At 42.6% G+C, this 20,258-nt stretch overlaps 1 protein-coding gene and 1 long non-coding RNA gene across 21 annotated transcripts in view; one reads left to right on the top strand and one right to left on the bottom strand.

Moving 5' to 3' along the window:
- hts (adducin 1-like protein hts) overlaps window positions 1-20,258 on the bottom strand; it is a 192,280-nt gene that overhangs the window by 17,994 nt on the left and 154,028 nt on the right. For 5 of the 9 annotated variants that reach the window (XM_055061340.1, XM_050193022.2, XM_055061344.1 and 2 more), the window contains 4 exons: window positions 17,592-17,648; window positions 9,845-9,913; window positions 2,519-2,601; window positions 10-191 (listed from right to left, as the gene is read on the bottom strand). In XM_055061340.1, the coding sequence (XP_054917315.1) occupies window positions 27-191; window positions 2,519-2,601; window positions 9,845-9,913; window positions 17,592-17,648 (374 nt within the window). In that variant the 3' untranslated portion in view covers window positions 10-26. The remainder of the gene's footprint in view (window positions 1-9; window positions 192-2,518; window positions 2,602-9,844; window positions 9,914-17,591; window positions 17,649-20,258) is intronic. The other 4 variants (XM_055061343.1, XM_050193028.2, XM_055061341.1 and 1 more) reach the window with 3 other exon arrangements.
- Window positions 1-20,258, top strand: part of LOC129380434 (uncharacterized) — a 57,237-nt gene that overhangs the window by 21,396 nt on the left and 15,583 nt on the right. For 3 of the 12 annotated variants that reach the window (XR_008608455.2, XR_008608452.2, XR_008608445.1), the window contains 2 exons: window positions 3,319-3,434; window positions 11,666-13,399. This is a non-coding gene — a long non-coding RNA (uncharacterized lncRNA). The other 9 variants (XR_008608453.2, XR_008608450.1, XR_008608448.2 and 6 more) reach the window with 7 other exon arrangements.

The following is a 20,258-nucleotide window of genomic DNA, read 5'->3' as shown; positions in this document are numbered from 1 at the left end:
CAGGCTCACTTGCAAATGGATGGGGGCTACTGGCTTCGGTTCTGCCACTCAGAGGCAGCCTTTTCTTTGTCCTCCTTCTCCTTACGGTGCTTCTTCTTCTTAAGAAATGAGGGTGTCCGCAAGCCCCCCTTTTTCTTCTTCTTGTCCTTTTTGGGCGACTCACCCTCGACGTCCTTCACAGGCGAGCTCTGCTGAGGAAGACCAGAATGCCATAGGCATGCCTATCAGTGTTATCTAGCCTATAAACTCAGTTTTTTAAAGATGAACATACAGTTCCCCTCACAGTGGCTAAATGTAATTACACTGCTTCACAATGGGGGTTTTGGCTGCATTCAACCACAGATTTTTCTCCAAATCCAAGAAAAGCTGCGGGAAAGAACAAACCCAATATGTGAGAAGCATACGCAAATGAGCTATGCATGAATAACTACACCTCCAAGGTCTACTAACACACTGAACAGCCACAACAGCTGAACAGCCACAACAGCTTGATCTAAGAAAGCAGGCATTACACAATCACCTACTGCACAAGACGTACAAGTCAAATTTATACCATGACCTCAAAATCGCGAAATCATCACTTCCTTTACAGAAAACGAACAAATTGCGATACCAATGAGCAATCTCTAAGGCAAGCCCAGAAATAAACATTTCTGGAGTCAGATTTTGATCCTGCTTTCCCACTTGGAGAAAGGATGTGCAGGCAGCAGGAATAGCTCGCAAAGCATAGAAATGCTAACTGTATAAGTGGTGTCCAAAACCTGACATCTATGACGTATTTCCAGCTCCCTAAAAGCACAGCCTTTACGATATGCTTTTAAATACAGAGGGTGCTACCACATGGGGCATGGATTTGAACACCACATATTGTATCATGCACCTAGCAGCGCCAGACTGTGCTGTCAGACAATACTCAAATGTCTAACAAACATGAAGGAATGTTCACATGACATCTACGAAACTCATGCTACTTGATTATATGCAACAGCTGACTGGTCAATAACTTTGATTAGGTCTTTTATTACAGTGTGCCATTAGCAATTAAACATTCTTTCAGAGTCAATCTGCCATGATACCCAAACAATGTTTTGCTCACTGAAAAGCTAAGCACTACTATGCAGAAGCCACATTTAAACTGCTAATCCAAGCATTACTACTAATGTTAAATGGCAGATCAAAATCTGCTGTGAAGGAAAGATGTTCTACATGCGATTTTATTTCTAACACCCGCAAGGAACTGTTCACATTCTTGCTGCAGAAGATTTGTGCAATTTGGCTTGGCGTTACGGTGCATACAACCGTTTGTATTCTGCACTGCATTTGCAGGCACTAGAAAAGCTCAAACATTGTAATGCATTATAGTGGTATTTTTTAGACAACGAAAAATCCTTTTAAGTGCACAAATCGTAGAAAGGAAGGAAGAAGGCGACAGGACAGAGCGCACATATAGTTGCAAAAGTACGCAGGTTAGAAAATGTTGCCATTACTTTTAGTTGACGCAAGCAGAAGTTAAAATAATGGGCATGACTTAACATTATCACTCTAGAGACACTGCAAAACAAGGATAACCACATTTCAAGAAGCTTTAGAAATCGGCTAACCAAGCTGTCACTTGTTCTTGTGTAGAGCATTGGGTCAGAGATTATTTAAATTACAAACACTTGGTGGATGGCATTCTTGTGTAGAGCATTGGGTCAAAGATCAATTAAATTACAAATACTGGGTGGATGATATTTTTACATTTGCTCTTACGTGCACACTAACACTTCCTAAATGGATCCTTTAATTTAATGACCCGAAGCTCCTAAATGGCCCTCGAAAGCAAGTTATAACCTGCGATGTGTCGAATTTTCCAAGACAGTTACGTATCCATTATAAATATGTGCAACCATCAGTGGGTGCTGGCTATGGAAAAATGAAGATTTCAAATGGTAATTACCAAGCAGGAGATGCTAACTTTAACTCTATCAGAAAGGAACTGCTGCTTTTCCACCCAAACCAGTATGCAATGCAAGCTGGTCTCGATAGGATCACCACAGCATTCATCAATGCACTATATAAAGGTGCATCATAGAAAGATCTTCCTTTGTGCTTTCCTAGTGGAGTGGATATTTTGCATCCTGCTTGTTCCATTAGGTCCATATTATTGATGTTTCATTCACCTAACAAGGAGAGAGTTCTTGAGGACAGCTGTATCAGCTGAGGTGCGCATGTAAGCCCACCTCAGCACCAGTGCTACAAGCAGGAACAATATATACTAGTGCTGTGGTGAAGAACCATCATGCCATGAAGACAAGTAATGAAGTGCTCATAGACAAGAATGAAGGAGCTGATAACAAAAGGCATGTGCACATAAAATGCATTTCTTGAGTCCTCCAGTAATGCATGCCTAATCAAAGCAACTTATGAATTTGAGTATCAAGGAATAGCAATGAGCCATACACGTTTTCTGCTGTTCCAGTCGCATTTAGAACAACAAAAGAGTGAGGAAATTGGGCAGATAAAAGTCAGTATGAACCTCTTTGCTGCTGCGCGATGCTGCTGAAACGTCGCCACTCTCCGCTGACCTCAGCTTCTCATCCCCATTCACTGGCGCATCACCTGCAATGACAGCTAGGAATAAAGCACATGCTAGCTAGAAATTGTAGCCACACAACACTAAAAAAAAAAAAAGATGACTTTCACCCACCCCCCCTTTTTTAATGAATGTAGTGATGCAAAATATGCGAAAGAACAAGATGAAGTAATGAATTAGGTCATTACATAACATTGATAGTTCTTGTGTGCACAAAGGTGACACGGCAGTGGAAGAAATGGCATAGTACATCGCATAAGGAGGAACTAGAAAAAAAAGGACACTGCAGCATCACATCCAGTAAAAGTGCTCTGGTGTAAACTGCCCATTTTGGCAAATATGGTCATAATAGTTTAAATTTAATATATTACTGAACATTATACATATGCTTGTGAACCAAGTCTTTATTTTTACAGACAGCAGTGTACATTGATAGAGGTGCCATAAAACTGTCAATGGCTGTGGCTAATTACACTAGGAATGGGCCTTTAATATCATAGCATCTCAAGCAGAGTTATGTGAAAAAGTGTCAACCCCATGAAATGGCTACACTTTACCTATAACCTTAATGCAATAAGGAATGCAGAAATGTGAAACAAGGCAAATGCCACACAGTGACAGTGCATTTTTGTTCACTTGTGAGCAAGGTGACCCTATTAAAAAGTTTTACCTATCACCTTTTTACACATGTTCTAGGGATGTTTTTCACAAAGTGTGCAAATTTCATATTTTCATTAATGCAGGATTCATAGGGAGCATTGCAATAAGCTTTCATCGCCTAACCATGGTTACACACACCCAGCCTTCTGGAGACTGTTGGGAGTTATACCACAAATGTGTAAAGACATGGAAATGGCTGGTGAGCTTCATCAACCTTTTCTTTTTTTTACTGTCTTTGTATCCCCACTTGACACAAGGCCTGTCTGCTAGCACTTCACACTGCTACTCCATTTTCCCAAATTGTCTTTCATAGTAAATAGTTTTTAGAATGCCTAGCTGCCTGAATCTGTCACCACTCCACTCACTTCTGCTTAAGTTATGCGAAGTCTGGACAGGGTGTCGGCATCAAGTAGTTTACCATCGGGCTTATGCGAGAAAATTTACAACTGTACCTCGCTCAAGCAGCGCACAATTCTTTTGGCGTTACGACATTTCACAAAGAACTGCTAGTCTGAAGCGCTGCTTAATTTATTATAATTGCATTGTGCAGTGCCGTGTCACTGCCCTCAAATGGCTCATAAGCCCTGCCTGCATACTGGAATTCCCAACAATAAAATGATCTTGACAAAGAGGCCTTGAATAAGAATGCTACTTCTGCCACGCATTGTGAACTAGAGTAACTGTTGCATAATCAACATGAAAAAGCACCCGAGAATGTAACGACAGATCCTTGGCACCAGAAATGTGATGCAAGTAAGCAGGACAGTGTGTATGTGCTTGTGGGTGCCCGTGTGCATGTGCGTGCATGTGTAATAATTCTGGGGTTTTCCGTGCAAAAACCCCGATCTGATTATGAGGCATGCTGTAGTAAGGGGCTCCATCAGGGTGTCTACCAAGTTGGCATTTCTAAATTCCCTGGATGACACAGGACTGTTTTATATCAAGACGGGCTGAAACCACATTACCCGATGCTGTCACTCTCTAGTAAGCATGTGAAAAAAATAAAGACAACTGAATCCAGTTTGAATACTAAGGAGCAGTGTTTAGTTTATTCAAAAAGAGAATAGAAGGGAGGGGTTAGTAAAATGCACAGCAAATAAAATGTCTTCGAAAAAAATTGCAAATCGAGTCGGACATTCTGAAATACAACTAAAAAAGAGATGCATACAGAAGCAAATATTTTCGAATATGAGCAATTTCTATCAACTGAGATAGCAAGCTCAGTGGTATGAGGCCTGAACTTTGTCACAATTGAGATTCTCTCTCAACAGCTCGTAAGTCAACCTCAACTGTACTGACATACTCTCAGTCCGCACATGACGCCTCAGTGTTGTGTTTCACTGCTTTGAAGAGTTTATTTTGGTATGGATGAGGGACACTTTTTTGAGCTCAAAACAGTAGCAGCACGCTTCCTTTCCCATTAATTCCCAAATGCGTAGGTCCTTTCTGTTCTTGTCTGCCTTCCGGCACTCGTTTGCCCCACGGACTATTTGAAGCATCCTCTTGGTCAGTTGCAAAGTCCACATCTGATTTTTCGAACTCCCTAGGGGCCGCAAAAACGTACGAAAAATTGGCCGGTTGGAAAAAAATTCATGTAATTTACTGCTCCTAAGGGCTCAATCCGCCCCAGGCACATTCGAAAACGCTCTGCAGGCCTGTCAGTACACGTATTAGGCATATTGGTGCTCGTACTGTGACAGGAAATACCGGGTGCCTGCGTGTATAATTAAGGAATAGATACTGTGTCCCGTGGCAACAGCCCCTTCCCACGCTTATGCTTCACTGCATTACTTTTACGTATGCTTCACCAAGTAACATTTTTGTACAGTGGCGAAGCTGACTTTTGGGAACCGGCACTATGCTACACACCATGCTTTCAGACCTTCAAAGCCAATTGCGAGGACCACAAAGGCGGAATCGGGTGCCATTGGTGACACCAGTGAATGCTTTAAATGAAAAACATGGCACCCAATGGCAAGAAGCTTCATAGCAAACGTCGAAGCAGCTAGGCCTAGCGTTGCCGCAGTCGTGGCTACGGCTGCCAGTGGTGATGGCTTTGATTAATGCCGTTTTGCATCTGCGGTCACGACAAAACATCCGGAAAATCGGACGGTGAAGAGTTCTTGTGTCTGAAATTTCAGATGTTCCAATACATGAACATGGCACCCAATGGCAAGAAGCTTCATAGCAAACGTCGGAAGCAGCTAGGCCTAGCGTTGCCGCAGTCGTGGCTACGGATGCCAGCGGAACTGCGTGTGAGAGCACCGGTTCGAGGTGGCGAGGTAATCAAAATGGCAGCGGTGGTGGCTTTGATTAATGCCGTTTTGCACCTGCGGTCACGGCAAAATGTCCGGAAAATCGGACAGTGAAGAGTTCTTACGCCCGAAATTTTAGACGTTCCAATACATTTGACTATGGGGTAAGTGGTGGTGCCGCGAAGCCGTTCAAATTATCGGGAATCCGGAAAGTCGGTCGTTGACTGTACACTGGCGACTCCTCCAGCCGACGACAGGGCGTCAAAGATGATTCATTACGATTCCTGTCTGTTATTCGAGCCAGCATTACTCTGACTTTCGACCCTTTCAATAAAATTACAGCTCATTTTTCCCTGATAGAGGCACAAATTCCCCGAGCTTTTCCAGACTACTCGAAATCCCTCAGAATTCCCAGTTTTCCCAGTTGGTAGACACCCTGTCCATATTAATGTTGACCACCTGGGGTTCCTTAATGTGCACCCAATGCACGGTACATGTGAGTGTGTGAAGGATGACATGAAGAGGCAATACTTTCAAATGTTGGTGCTATTCTGTTGTTGCTCTGGTCAGAAAAATATTACGGGGCCCAAAAATTCTGGAGCCCCAAAGAAATCGATTCCTTGCCTCTGTGCGTGCGATAGATGCAAATAGTTTGTGCTTTGGATTAGGCACACTATTTTTCACATATAGCTTTAGTGAAGGCGTTTAACGTCCTAAAACAACACACGAACCATGAGAGATGCCATAATGTGCACCCAAACCGCAGTACACACGCATTCTGTTTCCCCTGACCTGTGGCACAACGAATGAGAACCTCCTGCTCAGCAGTAGAATGCCATAGCCACTGAACCATTGCAGCAGGTTCTCACAATGACAAGACAACCAAAACCTGCCCCAAAAGGTACACATAAACATGCACGGAAGGACCTATTTAAGCAAGAGCTCTTTTCTTACACCAAATCTGACTAGATTTCTGACTGACTCAACACTGAGAAGTGACTAGTAATGAAGTGGGCAAGAGATCACTACAGGAAAGTGAGTGGGGCCTGCCTGCTGGACTATTGCTTTCTCATTTCACATAAACTACACAAAGACAGTGATACATCACCACTGCTTTTGAGATCACTATCATTCCTCAGTATAAAGGCCTAAAATGGGAAGGTTCCGCCTGGCATGCCCATACTTCAGTGAACAGAAATACGTCATCTAAAATAAGACACGGTAAACCAGCCAATAGCTTTATGTTAATATTAAAAATTGATATTAACAATTAAATGCATTGAGCATAGCAATTTACTCACATATTTTGTGGTAGCATTGCTTTTAAGCTGCAGCGGTTATGCATGAATATGTAGAGCACAAATGCAAAGCTTACTTAAAATCTGACCATTCCTGCACACTCCCAATTCCGGCACATGCAAAGCCCATCAGTGCCTCAAGATTTGGGGCCCCTATCTAAACTCCCGACTTCTTTGGCCCACATTTCTGGTATAAATTTGCAAGAATTAGTCCAACTTGATGTAGTGCAGGTACAAGGCCAGCAAGGTCAATAAAAGAAACCTAAGGGCCTACTGTCTCCTTTCATTGTCCTTGCTTGTCTTTCACAGCTGAAATGCAATGTGAACTTTTCTAAATTACAACCATCGTGGAAAAGCACCACCGCTGACAAATGGCCAAATGTTCCAAAACAGTTGCGACCCCCAGGATGTGGACAGTCAGATATTGAAGTGGCTTGAAATCTTCGAGAAAGGACATCTAATGACGTCTTTAGAACATGCCCTGCCTGACACTGCGCACTCCAAAAAAACTTGCGACAAACCTGGAGGACTTTCAGCATTGCATCACCAAGCTGTAGCACACTGTCACTGCTTCGTGTCTCAAGAGCACCTAGTATAGCAAGTTTTTTATGCAATGAAGCACATCTAGGCCCATAAACTGTTCTCAGGATTAACCTCAGCAATAAATGCAACAACTCAAGCAATCCACGCATTATAAAATTGCTTCTCAATGATTGTGCACCTTAGGAAATACAGTGCGAGACCTTTATTAGGATGCAAATTTTGTGCTGCAGTTTTTACTGGGTTTACTTTGGGAATTTCTGGCAGACAGGCACATGCTCTCTTGTATCACAGCCATGACATCGTCCTCCTCTTTGTATAACATGTGCTGTTTGCATCTATGCAGAAGCATAGATAAAAACACAGTACAGGTTATGGTTCAGTGTCAAATTACACTGACTGATTTGGTGCTGAAACTCTGCTATTGTGTTGAGAAGCTATGCTCTAAAATGTAGCTAGCTCACTTGAATCAGCAAACACAGTTAATGTTTTTTTCTCTCTTCCAGTGCAAGGAATCCCCCTAATTACATTAGGAGAAAGCCAATAGAAGGTATTAACACGAAGTATTTACTAGGCAGGAAGAGCCTGGAAGATAGTACATGGACATCCACAGTGTCATTGTTGCCACAATTCATATGGGCTTCTTAAATTATGCGCTGAACAGTGCCATGAGAATGTTACTGCTGAAAAAAGCATAGAAAGCGTTCCAATTTCGTGTATCACTATTCATGCATTGGTACATTAAAGATTGTGGCATCATGAAAATTTGAAAAAAATTTAACTATATGGCAAAGCAGTTTGGATGCCTGTAAGGTGGAGGGAGGTTCATGAAAGGGAAGAATGTAATATACCCGTACTGCAGGACGGCGCTATGAAGGAAACCCCTAACAGTTTCTCAAAAAGAAAGCTCAGCAGACAAAAGAGTCCTTATCTTGAACCAGGACAAATGTTTCTTCAATCAGGGTTCATGCTGGTGTATATGACAAAAATTCAAGGGTTACTTTCAAGGTCTTGTGTCTGGATTTTCAAGGAGCACACACAGGGCCATAATTATACATGCGTGCACCCCCCTTTTCAAGGAGGGTGCGGTTATGGCAGCCAATTTTCCCTGATTGTAGCACGAATTCCCTAAATTTTACCAGACAATTCAAAATGCCTGAGAATTCCAGTTTTTTTTTTAAAACAAGATCGCAGCGGGAATTCTGGAGGGTTGAACTTTTCTCGAATGCAATCACTGGAAGTTTATTAAAAATAAAAATTTAGGAAATTCAAGGATTTTCAAGGATCTCCGAATATTCCAGGACTTTCAAGGCCTTGAAAACGATTTTTTCAAATTCAAGGGTTTTTGAAGGGTTTCAAGGACCCGCACGAACCCTGTTCAATTGTGAAGCTTTCTTCCCGAGAAATCTGTAGGTTTCCTTTGTAGCTTCATGCTACAGTAGGATGGATGACATTTTTACCTTTCATGGGGGTTCATAGCATAAGATTTTGCATTCTTGGTGGGATGTGGGGTGGCATTTTCTGGGAAACACAGGCCTAATGAAAAATACAACGGAAACATGTACTAGCCAGTTTGTTGTCAGCTTTGGTATTTTGTCCCACTTGCCATGGGTGGCACTGCCAGAAAACATTATTTTCTTAGTTGTAAGATTAAACGCAAAAGCACCCAAAACATACTATCGAGACAAAGCAAACTGCACGATGAACTTTCATATTTACAAGTAGAGACAAGTACAACTTGCCGAAGGCAAATTGTAGCAGGATGCAAGCTGTTCCGAAGAGTACAGTAATGTTTGTTGTGTTCGAAGTAGAATGAATACCAAACTGCTTAACTTAGTGATACTATGAACTCCGGTTTGTTCCCACATACTGTATATGCATAACTAAAACAGCAAAAGCCTGTTACATGCGGAAATTAAGAAAGTTGTGGTCGCAGTTTTAACTTGGCTGTCACATCAAGTGATGATGCTTGACCTGATATGCACACTCAATGCAAAGTCAATGGCTGTTTTAAGAGACTGCCTCATTATCGTGGCAGTTTCCTTGGCTTTTCCTGGAAATTTACAGGCACCTCACAGTAACATTAGAACTACCTGATGCGAGCTTGCACATTAGTATTTCTTCTTGCCAATTGCCTCCCCATATTCCTGCTATCAAGAGCATAAACCAAAGGTGTCAGAGGCACCCAGTAGTCCTCTTATTCTCAATGCAGCCCCGAATCAGGTAACTGCCACCAAAATGCCATAAAACTGCAACAGAACAAAAACCTCTTAAAGGCAGCCAGAGAAAAGAAGGCACACTCGCTCCCCCCTCACATCAGACTTGGTTGCACATTCATATGATAAGCTTAATTCAAATTTATACCAGAGCAGAGATATTAATGCTTCTTGAGAAACAATGGAAAGCACTATGATAATAAACCAAAACACAAACACAAAGGAAAAAAAAAAGGAAGCTGTAAAAAAAGGAGCTGGACTAAGCATGCCATGCCGTAAGCTCCGAGTACACACACTTACTCTGGCGCTTGGGCTTGCGCTCAGACTGCGCTCGCCGCCCAAACTGTTGTGGCACGATACGCTCTTCCTCTGCACAGCGAAATTCATGCAGTGCCATGCACAGGGCATGCAGCGTGTGCACAAGCAGCACGGTCACAGGTGCAATCAAAACAGGAAATGGGGGAGAAGTGGGGAAGGAAACAAAGAGGCAGCAAATAAGTACACAACAAAATTGAAGTTGAAACAAACAAACAGCCTGGAAGAAAGTTCATAAACTAGAGGATGCCCTAGTGAGAGGGGCAAATAAAGTTTACCTGAATTCAAATACCTGGCTCCCTAAGCAATACAGCTTTCAAGTGAACACAAAAACTGCCAAGGTGAAAGACAACTTTGGTAGCCCCGAGAATCCAGTGAAACTACCCCGCTTCATAATAATAATAATAATAATAATAATAATAATAATAATAATAATAATAATAATAATAATAATAATAATTTCCCATCAATAAGCGAATGAAAGTTCTGGTAAAGACTATTTTTAATAAAAGCCCAATACACATTTCTTGTGCATGGAGGTTTAATTATAGCTCCATAAACATTCCATAAACACTGTCATTCTCTAAAGCCCCAAACCCTACCTCTCTCCATAAGGTGGATGTTTATACCCCCATTAATAGCTGGGGGTGGAAAATGTATCGGCGAGGAAGTTGTCTAGGCCTGATGCGACTGTATTCATGCTACTAAAGACTGTAACATTACAGGTTCACAAACAAAATATCAGGAAAGCAAGTTTACAATATAATTATAAAACAGTGCCAGGGAGGCAGACAGCAAAAGAAAAAAATGGGGTTTTACATGCCAAAACAACTTTCTGATTATGAGGCACACCATAGAGGAGGACTCCGGAAATTTCGACCAACTGGGGTTCCTTAACATGCACCTAAATCTAAGTACACAGGTTTTTTCGCATTTCGGCCCTATCAAAATGTGGCCGCCGTGGCCGGGATTCGATCCCGTGACCTCGTGCTCAGCAGCCCAACCCCATAAGCAAAAAGAAACAACGGGACAGTACACTGTCCCATTGATTCTTTTCACTGTATGAATCCGTGGCACTATTTTATAAGTATGCTACCACACTAACTGGCTCAGCTGTCCCTACATGTAAAATACAAGTATCCAGCATGCATATTGCAACAAAGCCTAGCAAAAGTGCATTTACAAGGGCAAAAAAAAGTAAGACAACAGAAATGTGCAAGCGCGCGCGCATGTGTGTGTGTGTGTGCACGCACACACACACACACACAATTTAAATTTTTTATTTTGCAACAGCTGAAGTGCATACACTAAAAATACACCTAAAGTCCCAACAGTGGCTGGGCAAAAATCGTAAGCTGTGCCTTGGAAAAACTATGCATCGCTATCAAGGCTAAATCTAATACCGCCCGATCAGGAGCAGCCCTCACCGATGTTTACATTCAAGAGAAAGAAAGACTGGCCAGCATGTCAGTGCTGACCAGGTGCGGGCCATTTTTAAGTGCAACGTTCTTGTGCATGTGGCTACCAAAATGGAACATAAGCTAAAAACTGAATTCTGTATGCCTAAGCAATGTCTGAAGGAAGGAATGAAAAACATACCACGAACAAGGAGGAAGGGGACAAAAGAAAGGTATTAACAAAGAAGGTGGGAAAAAGGAGTGTGCGTACTAAAAACTAGATGTTCAAATGTGTGGGCTTCCCAACATAAAAGTAAACGTAACATACAAGCCCACTCATTTAACACAAAAATTACTTTAACACATGCTACAAGACACTTATTTGATGCTATCCCATTCTGGTTTACAGGTGCTGCAAGTTAACATGAAAGCCTCCAAGTGGACTGATGATCCTGGTACGCTAACTGAACATAGAAGTTGCCTGAACAACAAGAATATCAAGGCATGTTTTGCAGGGCGAGGTAGTATATGGACACCTTGTAAATAGGTGGCAGAAGTGGGGGGAAAAATTATTGCCCCAGGGTAGCACATCACAGATAATTCAGGTGCTTTCTTATGAAATATGATAGCAGGTCAAGTGTCAATTAGGGACAGTTTCCAGAAAAGACTTTTCATCACTTTCTTCCGGTAATTTTGAATATATTGAAACCTTTGTTAGTAACAGCATACCTTTAAAGGTGCACTGATGCACATAATTAAATTTGTAGAAACTTTACCATACACTTCTCACACATAAAAGGACGACACTAGGCAAGTTGGTCTCAAAGCACCGGACCTGGCTTCATCAACATTATTGTACCGTCACGACACAGCAAAATTTTCTGGTGTTGTGTAGCATTTAGGCTATGTGTGGTCTAAACAGAGAGAGAAAAAAAAAAAAAAGACCAGAAAGCGGAAGCACCAGAAAGGCGGTGGTCCCAGGTTAGAGTCCCGGACCAGGGCGAATTTTTCAACTGAGAGGCTTTTCTTTCAACGAACCTGTATGGGTTTCCTTTGTAGCAACCGCTACGATTGGGTGGATGTCTCATTTTCCCTTTATTAATTACTTCTCTCCACCTTGTGGGTTTATGCAGAACTATTACGTCAAAGCATTAACTGTTTGCACCTAATAGCTCACACATTTCTTAATGTTAAGCCGCTATAGATGGTACATAAGCAGGAATCACATGCTTTGCTTGTATGTAAAGTAAGCCTACGGTGCTTCTGACCCCGAGTGATACCAGCACACTGCCTTGGCCACGAGTGCCTTGGCATACCTGTGCTCGTGCTCCTTCCTGCTTTCTTCAGGCAAAGCAGTGAAAAGAGATGCTGTCAAATGGATTTTGTCCTTTAGAATTTGCTTTCGTTTCCACATTGCTTGCTCTTCATGAACTAGTAGCAATTGGTTTTTACATCTATAGGCGTCTGCCGAATAGCTATCACATTCAGTTTACTTTTCAAAGGTACATGAAAGCTGATGCGCATGTTAGGAATCTGTGCCGAAAGAAAGGATGAGGAAGAAACCTCAAAATGATCTGGTTGTATTCTTAAAAAATTTAAATGTGATCTAAGTTACCATAATAGAAACTCTCCTGCATTATTTTGGCAGCTTCATGGTGTAAATGGACATTGCCTAACTCAACCTCCATGCAGGCTGTTTATCATTCCTTCTAAACGTGCAATGAACCTATCGAGCCAACATTTATTAAAAAAAAAAAAAAAAACGCAAAGAGAGAGGGAAAAAAAGGGACGAAGACAAATCAGTCCTTGTCACCAGTCTTTTTTCCAACAAATAATGCAACACAATATTTCATAGGGGCCAGCTGTTAGTAATTAAAGCTCATTTATCAAAGGAGGATAGACTGATAGGAGACTGCTGATAGAAAACTACCGATAAAAGGATAGACCTGTCGCTTTCTTCAGGGTGTCTACCAAGTTGACATTTCCAAATTTCCAGAGGTTCCAGGTTTTCCCTGAGTGCCTTTGCGAAATTCCCCGAGTGACACAGAACTTCGTTTTATGTCAACATAGGTTGACACCATGTTACCCGATGCTGCGATACTAGTAAGCATGTTAAAAAAAAAAAAAAAAAAAAAAAAGAAAACTTAACACAATTCGAATAGTAAGGACTATTATTTATTTTATTCAAAAAGAAAACAGAAGGGCAGGGCATCTCGGCGTCAGCCAACACTGTTTTTTGAGCTCAAGCTCCTTCGAAGAAGCCGCAGCAGACTTCCTTTCCCGTTCATTACTCAATGGCGCAGGTCGTTTCTGTTCTCGTCCTCCTTCCTCCACGCGTTCACCCCACGGACCATTTGAAGCATCCTCTTAGTCAGCTGCACAGTCTTTGGACGTTGACTGTACAACTGACTTTTTCAGACTCCTTAGGAGCCGAAAAATGGTCCGAATAATCGGGCAGTTAAAAAAAATGAATGCAAGCCTTTTACTGCCCTTAAACGGCCCCTCACCAGGCCACATAACACATTTCGGTTACATGCTGGAAGTTATGTGCCCTCTAGGGAGCATTCTGCTGCCAGCATTTTTCAAATTGGTTCATTAATAGCTAAGACAGAAATATTTCAGTGCTCTGAACCCACGATTTCAGGAGGCGAGGGCCACTGCCAAGAAAGACACTCTTTCCACTTGCCCCGTCTAGCCTCCGCAAGCGAAATTCTTTTCCTGCGTTCTCCCATACCGGAGCTCGAGGATCGCGTGACGCATACGTCACGGGCCCGCCTTCATTTCTTTCCCTCGCTTTTTTGCTGCACGGTGCACTTCTGCTGACAGAGTCGTGCACGAGCTGTTGCGTTTGTCTTGTTTTACACAGCACACGATTTTGCGTGCTGCGCACAAAAACACCTGACTAGCGGTATAAGCCAGTGCTATGCGAATACTGAGGAAGACATAAGCGGGTCACAGAGCATGATTGCACGCTCAAACATTGTAGAAAATGACATACTTTCATTGTCTGCACGCATGACTGCACTACATGGGAACATGCAGACGAAGCGGAAGTAAATCTCTCTTGCAGTGGTGCGAAGTAAAACAAGAACACACAGGCTTTCGGTTAGTGTGTCTTATTTTTCTAAGCTTTAATTCGTCTGTTGAAGCAACAGATTACACAAATAACAGATGTTGCCTTGAATAATTCTTGGAGTCATGCGTCACTACGAGCGACGCACAGCAGTGCGATGTACATGTATGTAAGCGTACTTGTGCAATTTTGTCCGCTCTCTGACTGGGAGCACGGCACCCACAAGGAAAAGAGCAGACGGCATTTGGTTTGAAATTTCAGCTCTTTCCACGGCACGTAGTGATGTAATACAGAGCAGACACGATCGGCACGTAGTGATGTAATACTGAGCAGACACAATCGTTAGCGCGCATAGTATGCACTGCGCTTGTCGGCTCAAAATGGCCAGACCTGGTGAGGGGCCTTTTAAGGGCTCATGTTGCCACAGGCACATCTGAAAAAGCTTGGAAGGCCTGCCAGTACATTAATTAGGCATATCGGTGCTCGTACTGTGACAGGATATGGCGGGTACACGCGTGCATAATTAAGGAATACATACTGTGTCCCATGACAATTGCCCCCTCACCACGCTTGTTAAGCTTCACCACGTAACATTGCTGCACTGAGGCGAAGCTGACTTTCGGGAACCAGCATTATGCAACGTGCTGTGCTCTCCGAGCTTCGAAACAAATCGCTAGGACCACAAAGGCGGAGTAGGTACTGTTGCTGACAGCGGCGGATTCTTTCAATCAAAAACACGGCACAGAACGGCAAGAAGATTAATAGCGAACGTCGAAGCAGCTAGGCCTAGCGTTGCTGCGGTGGTGGCTACGGCTGCCAGCAGATATGCATGCGAGAGTGCCAGTTTGAGTCGGCAAGGTAATCAAAATAGCAGCAATGGTGGCAGCTTTGATTAATGCCGTTTCAGACCGGCGGTCATGGCAAAAAGTCTGAAAATTCGGATGGCAAAGGATTCTCGCACCCGAAATTTCGGACGTTCTTATACATTGACTATACATTATACATTGGGAACGTGGTGGCACCGCGAAGCTGTCCGAATTATCAGGCGTCCGGAAAGTCTGTCATTGACGGTACACTGGCAACTCCTCTAGCGGACGCCACAGCATCAAAGAGGATCTGTTAAGATTCCTCTGTTACTTGAGCAAGCATTACCGCGACTTTCATTCCCTTTCAACAAAGTTACTGCTCATTTTCTCTGATAGAAGTACAGATTGCCCCGAGTTTTCCCAGAGTATTTCCGGACTATTCAATATCCCTGAGAATTCGCGGTTTTCCCTGTTGGTAGACACCCTGCTTATTGTTCTCTATTTTCATTTTTGGTGCTCCTTTATTTAGCTTTTATTTATGAATAATATCTTTTACAGAAACAAACGGCTGTCAAACCTCAATTGAATGAATTACAAACATGTCACTCAGCTAAACTTTACTTGCCTAGAATGCTTTTATAAAGGAGAAGTGACTACATCCATTGATTTAGCACTGCCATTATAACAATTTGCATCTGCATAGTCTCTGCCTAATGTGCAGGCTTTCCACTTGCCTTAGTGAGAAGGACAGATACATAAGCAGCATACAAGATATGCCATTTCTCCGTGCCATTATTTGGTGGCCCTTGATGGTGCCTCTGTATAGGAGTTTAGCTCATGCATACCTGCCCAACTTGAGAATTATGATAGTACAAAGTCCTGCAGACATGAGAACGGAAGAAAGGGATAGCACGCGTTCTTAAAATGTCTACCGTGAGTACAAACCTTTCCTGGGGTACAAACTAAGTTTATAAAAGATTATTTACCTTTAGACACAGCATCCAAGCAGCAGCAAACTTGGAACAGGAGAAACTGACAGTAATATATTGTTTTTAGATCACAGTGACGTTTGCTGCCTTTGCCTGCTGTAGGAACATCTATGAACGAGCTCGCACGAAGTACCCCTCTAATGTAAAGGCCCTGGAACAAAGCTACTTCACTGTCCATTCACCGACTGTTTTATTAACAGGATTTATTTTTCGTAAAACTTGATGCAACATTAATAAAATCATAAAACGAGCCCGAATTCATAAATGTTACCAAAAATTTGGGAGAGTCATCAGGCATGCTCACTGTAAACAGTGACAGTTAAAGCTGATAAAACCTAATGCTCTGTGTTTAGTCTGCTTTAGTTGGGCAAGTTCTGCATGCGATTGACACATGCTAGTGTGTTTTCCATCTTCATTTCTACATAAGTGGGGGGGGGGGGGGGGGGGGGGGGGGGACAGTGGGCAGCAGGCAACCTTGAGATGAATGTGTGGCTTCAAGGTGCGTGCAAAGCGTCAGACTTTGAAGGCACACAAAAGATGATTACTCAAATGTTACGCAACTGGCTAGGCAGTTGCATCAACTTTGAGAACATTTAGGCAGACAGTAAGTTGACTACATGTCTATGCTGCTTCGAGTCCGTGGAAATCCTATGTTTGGTGAATGGTAATCATTGTGGTAGCTGCTGGGTCACCACTACTGGGATGTGCCTATGAGGACATGTCACCCAACACAGATACCAATGCATGTGGCATGTTTTCATATGCTAAATATATTCCATGCATTGTAGAATTATGGTTTACTGTATATATACAGCCTTGTGACCAAAGATATCTTGGCACACCATACACACTGCAAGAGTCCTCAGACTAATGGCATGACAACACTGCTTTGGCTAAGCTCCATTAGCTCACATGTCCACATAGCCTGAACATTTTGAATGCTCATATTCACCCCAATTCTTAATATTTAAATATGCTCCTTTATAACATGTCAGCCAACAGGACAAATTAAGGGAACATAAGTTAGGTTCGTGAAATTGAAATTTTGACAGCCAGTATGCCTTCATTAAATTGTGGTTTGAGAGTATTATGTTCTACCTAGACGCTGACATGGTGTGAAAAAAGCTAACTTCTACCACCCCTATTGGCTCCACCAGCAGTGTCTGCAACCACTAACATTTGAACCGATTCCAAGCATTCATCTGCATCAGAGGTGAATGTTCAGTTGAGTGCTTGAAACATATCTAAACAGTATTTCTATCAGCACAACAAATTTTCATTGAAGAAAACTTGTGACCAGCACAAGTTTCTGGACTTGGGTGATGCAAACATGAGCACCTAAAGCCAATATGCACAAGGATAAGCAACTATTCAGTGACGTAGAGCATCATAACAGTGCTCTAATTTGGAATAATTATTGCATGCTTGATGTCATGAAGCACTCAGCATAGCTGTCCAAGCACTTACCTTCTGTGGCCAACCTTGATGACAATGACCGCTTCACTCGAGCACTGGATTTTGAATCTGCATGCAGTTAGGAAAGAAGCAGAACACTCCATGCGGACATGCACACTACAACTAAGGCAAACCAGAATGCCATCCCAGGATCTACTCCAGGGAAGCCTTTTGGTTGCAAGTGCAGGCATGTACAGTAGTCATCCACAATGTGTATAATAAAATGGATAAAAGGATGTGTTTAACCTTTTCGGCCCAACAACTTATGTCCACACGGACCTCTGATATCAAAACAATTGGAAAAGCCCTAGCAATGTTATTATCCTGTTCCTGTCTAGCTACCAGTAAAAATTCAGAATGGTGCTTGCTTTCACTGATGGGTGACACAGCCAGTGTGTCTACCAAGTTCACATTTCTAAATTCCCTGGATGACACAGGTCTGTTGTTTTATGTCAAGATGGGCTGAAACCATGTCGCGCGATGCTGTCACTCTCTAGTAAACATGTGAAAAAAATAAAGATAACTGAATCCAGTTTGAATACTAAGGAGTAGTGTTTAGTTTATTCAAAAAGAGAATAGAAGGGAGGGGTTAGTAAAATGTACAGCAAATAAAATGCCGTCGAAAAAAAAAAAAAAAGCAAATCGATTTGGACATTCTCAAATACGAATAAAAAGTAGATGCATACAGAAGCAAATATTTTCAAATATGAGCTATTTCTATCAACTGATGGCAAGCTCAGTGGTATGAGGTCCGAACTTTGTCACCATTGACATTCTCGCTCAACAGCTTGTAAGTCAACCTCAACTGCCCTGACATACTCTCAGCCTGCGCACAATGGCTCACTGTTGTGTTTCACTCCTTTAAAGACTTTATATTGGTTTGGATGAGAGACACCTGCATCTCGGCATCAGCCAACACTGTTTATTGAGCTCAAGCTTTCAAAACGGCGGCAGCACGCTTCCTTTCCCGTTCATTCCTCAGTGCATGGATCCTTTCTGTTCTGATCATAGCACCTTCCGCGAGTCGTTCGCCCAACGGACCATTTGAAGCATCTAGGTCTGTTGTACAGTCAACGCCCGATTTTTCGAACTGCCTAAGGGCCCCGAAAATGTCTGAAAAATTGGCCCGTTTGAAAAAATGAATGAGTCTTTTACTGTCCTTAGGGGCTCAAACTGCCACAGACACATTCGGAAAACCTCTGAAGGCCTGTCGGTACATGTATTAAGCATATCGGTGCTCGTACTGTGACAGGAGATACCGGGCGCAAGCGTGTATAATTAACCCTTTGAGGGTCAATGATGTAAATATACGGCGGCGCGAACAAGTCCGAAAATGGTCGATGCCATATATTTACGGAGCCATCTGTACGTTTAAAAAGCGCACCCATTTCCTAACTTTTTCTTTCCTGTCATGTGCTGCCACTATGTGGGAATACAGGCAATTTCTTTCGCACGCCTCCCCCTCTCGGTTTTCGTTGCATGGTTTGTTTTAGCGCTAGTTCGCTCCCGCGCGTCTATATGGTACCGCCCGCGCATTGGCGCGCGCATGGGTGGGTGGCGGTTACGGTTGTTTTCGCAGGAGGTTTCGGCTTCTTGCACTTGCAAAACTGATGGCTATCTCGTTACTAATCGCTCAAAGGGCGACCGCCTCTTTTTCACTCGTTCAGTGCTCACAGCGGTGCGCATAGGAAGGATGCTGGCGTGCATGTGTTTCCGCTGCCTTTTTTTTTTTTTTGACACTCGCAAAAACTAATTGCCTCTGGTTGGCGATAAGATGAAGATTAGTGGAAGTTTGTCACATGTTTTGCTTTTTTGACGGGCACACAACCACACAGTTTTCTTGAGTATGTGCACCTATGCAGTTCCATTATGCTATGGATGTACATATTAGATAATTGTGTAAGAGCAGGAAGATTTGAGTCTTGCAAAATATTCTCGCATGCGCATTTTCAAGGCCTACATAAGTGGGGTTGGTTGACACATAGACAGTTTATACACATAAAAATGCATAAAATTTTTAATTCTTACGAGTTTATTTCCTTTTTTTATTGTTGTTATTCATGAACGAAGAGTACATATATACCAACACAAAATATTTTTTTCTTTTACGGTCACCCTAGAAAAATTGTGGTATATTTTCGAAATAAGTCCCTAAGAATAATTGAAATCTGCAAAAAAAAAAAAAAAAAAAAAAAAAAAAAACCGTGGGCGGTCGCATATGTTGATAAAAATTGACCCTCATAGGGTTAAGGAATACATACTGTGTCCCATGGCAATAGTCCGCTTTCATGCTTGTTATGCTTCACCGCAATACTTTTATGTATACTTCAAGTAAAATTTCTGTACGGAGGTGAAGCTGACGTTTGGGAACCGGCATTATGCAATGCACGTGCTTTCTGAGCTTCAAAGCCAATCGCAAGGACCACAAAGGCGGAATCGGTGCCATTGCTGACAGCAAAGAATGCTTTCAATGAAAAACATGGCACCCAATGGCAAGAAGCTTAACAGCGAACACCGAAGCAGCTAGGCCTAGCGTTGCCGCAGTGGTGGCTATGGCTGCCAGCGGATCTGCGTGCGAGAGCGCTGGTTCGAGGCAGCGAGGTAATCAAAATCAAAACTGTAGCGGTGGTGGCTGGCTTTGATTACTGCTGTTTCGGACCTGCGGTCACGACAAAAAGT

This window comes from Dermacentor andersoni, chromosome 1 (assembly GCF_023375885.2).
Source record: "Dermacentor andersoni chromosome 1, qqDerAnde1_hic_scaffold, whole genome shotgun sequence".
Taxonomy (NCBI): Eukaryota; Metazoa; Arthropoda; class Arachnida; order Ixodida; family Ixodidae; genus Dermacentor; species Dermacentor andersoni.
This window is presented reverse-complemented; position numbering and strand designations above follow the sequence as displayed.